This window comes from Sinocyclocheilus rhinocerous, unplaced genomic scaffold (genome assembly GCF_001515625.1).
Source record: "Sinocyclocheilus rhinocerous isolate Xijiao unplaced genomic scaffold, SAMN03320098_v1.1 scaffold2773, whole genome shotgun sequence".
NCBI lineage: Eukaryota > Metazoa > Chordata > Actinopteri > Cypriniformes > Cyprinidae > Sinocyclocheilus > Sinocyclocheilus rhinocerous.
The window spans coordinates 129,573-132,882 of NW_015663019.1; the positions used below are offsets into that span (position 1 = coordinate 129,573).

Sequence of the window (3,310 nt, forward strand, 5' to 3'; positions counted from 1 at the left end):
TGTTGCAAATGAGGTCTTTCGGGCTGAGGCGGGCCCTTACAGCACATACTGGGAGCGACTCATAGCTAACCCTCACAGTGAGGGGAGCACTTCTCAGCTCGACCAGAAGGAGGCGCTAGATTAGAAGGGGTAACCCAGCAGGGCCCAATAAGAGACAGTCCACTGGTGCAGCTGAACACGGTCTCATGCTCTCTATCTCGATAGAGAGCGTGGGTTCCATATAACCAGACCCAAATGCATCTGAAGAAATAGCGGGACCCAATAACCATTCATGCATATAGAGCTTACTGCTCCTCAGAGCAGAAGCGCAAAGGAGGGGTTCCCACAGAAACCCTGTTGGTACCCCATGGGCCCGACCGTCTATGGAGCATTGAGCTCCTCAACGCGTCAGCGAGAGGAGCTCTAGCTCAGAGAACGTGCATGAAGGTTAAGGAACGATTCAAATCTCAGGAGATTCCACACTTACACTATAAATGTAATTAATGGCTAACCTCTCCTAACTTCCACGCCTGACAGATGTCTTTACTCTCTGTCGACCTATAAATATCTGTGTATTAATCACATGATATGAATTCAATCAACCTGGAAAGCCTTTGACAGTAACGATGAGTTGACTCTTCACACACAAGTGTCCCAGTGTCTCAAGACATGAGCTGATGGGAAATTACTATTATATAGCAATCTGAGTGACATTACAGACGTTTATGTTTCTTTACACCATTGCATGCGGTTAAAATAATTTCTAGATTGACTGACCTTTGCTCCAGCAGTGCCGGTTGCTCCATCATTTCCAGCGAGTCCTGGTTTCCCCTGAAGAAACACAGGAGTTTCTCAGAAACATCGGATCACAGCAGCTCAAGACAGATTATGTTCAGTAAGAAGATTGTCTGAAACTGAACAGTACTTCTCGTGCTCTTTACTGTGTATTTGGTTGTGCATGTGAAGTTATAAATATGGACACGTGTTTTAATCTCCAATTCTGTGCACATTTTTAAAGAATATGGCTGCATCTTAATTACAGTGAAGAATCTGAACAGGATGGTTCATCATCGCAGCACTGCATTGTATCATATCTTTATATCTGCTTTTGTGTTTTAAGTAACAGAGCAAATGAATGATAAATTCTTAGAGGACATCGTCTGGACAAAAATAATTTCTGGCACATCATTTTGTGTTGTCATATAACATCACAGTACATTACCATTGGACCAGGCTCTCCAGGAGGTCCTTGTTCTCCTTTCCCCCCCTGCTCTCCCTGTTTAAAAATGTCAAGTTTATTATCATCATTCTTGTCATGACAGCTTACAGTTTATGAATAAGGCCTTTTCACTGCTTATTTCTTTATAGTAGTACATGGTCATTTACAAATATATAAAACAGAAATAATTAATTGGATAATTTAAAGACATTTAAAGGGATAGTCCAGCTGAAACTGAAAATTCTGTCATTATTCACTCACCCTCTCTTTATTCTGTGGAACATAGGTATTTTGAAGAATGTTGGTAACCAAACAGTTTTTGTTTCTATTGACTCCTTTTTTAGCAGAATTTTAATTTTTGGGTGGACTGTCCCTTTAAGTACACTTTCTCTCAATTTGTCTTGGCTGTAATGCATCTTGACATTTGACTTTAGAGTAATTTTCCATTATTCTAAATGGTGATTCCATTGTATTACCCATTTTCATATAACTGCATTAACTGCAATAATTTTGTTTACTGTTTTTCAAATTGTAAAATTATTGCAAATAGTTGTTTTTATTTTAAATGTTATTTTTAATTTAATTATAACAATTACCATTTAATTTAACAATGAGAATTAAGCTGGGCCATAATTTATTATGTGTGTTGAATTGAAATATTATTTAAATAATTTTTTATTAATAAATATGAATACCTTTTTTCCTGGCAATCCAACTGTACCAATGTTTGGTTTTGATGCTCCCTGAAACAAAAAGACAAAAAGCATGTTTACATGCACACCAAACAAACAGTTTTTGAAATAAAGTGTTTTACCCGTTTACATGCAAACCAATGATGGCAACGCAAGAAAACCACAGCAATCTAGTCGATTGTCTTATGCTTAAGCTCTTTATGACTCTACGCCGATAAAGGAAAGTGACCACAGGTGTTGTTGGCTTATAAAGCATAACCGGTGCATGTAAATGCACACAAAAGCAGATTTTCCTAAAGTCTTTGTGTTTGTCTCCAGTAATGTATTTGGCTCTTCTTCACTTACTCGGTCTGGTTTAAAGCACTTTGTTTGTATAAAACCAATGCATTTCTGGCCAGTGTGCTGGATGGCGATTGTCCGCCGCTTGCTCTGTGTGTTCTCTCTACACACTTCTGTCAAACGCTTATAAAGGAGCCATTGAGCCGGTTACACAGGGAAGCGGTCGTTCACACAGACCTGGCTGAGGGCTTGGAAAGAGGCTCTAATTATTTCAGCTCTTACCGTGGGTCCTGGCGGCCCCGGTTTCCCTGGCAACCCTTGCTCTCCTCGATCACCCTGGAAATAAAATACACCGAATGTGACTCGCAGTAAAGGAAAGGAAAGAGTCTGCTCACTGAATTACATCTAAAAGCTGGTAATTAGGAAGCTAGATTGAGAACATCACACTCCACCAAAGTGGGAAGAGGCTCTATTCCTGCCGAATGGTTGTTTCATCTAAATTTGAGAATGAGCATCTAAAAGCATCTGATGATTATTTTGTGAGGAAAGGCGTGAAGTGAAGTTGGGTTTTTTCCCGATTACCCCAATGAAAGACTCACTTTTAAACCCTGAAGTCCTGGATCGCCTCTCGGCCCTGCTGGACCCACGTCACCCTAAGTGAGAGGAAAGCAAAAAACACAGAAGAAACGTTTACTTCTTCAAGAGAGAAAACCACATGGTCAGCAATGTAGGGCCCTATGAAATCTGTTTTTTCTGTTTTAATTTTTCTGGATTTTTTTTTTTTCATTTCCGGTTAAATTACATTTTAGTAATCAAAAATCATGTCTAATTAATTGCTTTTACAACTTTTACAATTTAACGAAAATTTATTAAAAATTTTCATTCTACTGTACAATAGTAATATATTTCTGTTACAAATTTCTTCAAACCTAACTTTTATTTTGACGGGTTGCTTTTATTTGAGTGAAATGCTGATGAAGTGACTCTCAGAGCAGTTCTGGAGATGTTGTTCATGTGTTTATGTCCTCATTTCATGAGACTGCAGACGCTGAACACACGTGCGCTTCAGTTTGACTGTAGTAAACGAAACCGAACATCTGCGGCATTCAAAATCGTAGCAATGATTTCAAACCATAAGAGC

The 3,310-nt window shown here is 39.0% G+C and overlaps 1 protein-coding gene across 1 annotated transcript in view; it reads right to left on the bottom strand.

Annotated features, from left to right (window-relative positions):
- Nucleotides 1-3,310, bottom strand: part of LOC107728729 (collagen alpha-1(XXI) chain-like) — a 54,202-nt gene that overhangs the window by 42,665 nt on the left and 8,227 nt on the right. The window contains exons 10-14 of the mRNA XM_016539019.1: nt 2,769-2,822; nt 2,452-2,505; nt 1,894-1,941; nt 1,202-1,255; nt 757-810 (exon numbers count right to left, since the gene is read on the bottom strand). Of these exons, the coding sequence (XP_016394505.1) occupies nt 757-810; nt 1,202-1,255; nt 1,894-1,941; nt 2,452-2,505; nt 2,769-2,822 (264 nt within the window). The remainder of the gene's footprint in view (nt 1-756; nt 811-1,201; nt 1,256-1,893; nt 1,942-2,451; nt 2,506-2,768; nt 2,823-3,310) is intronic.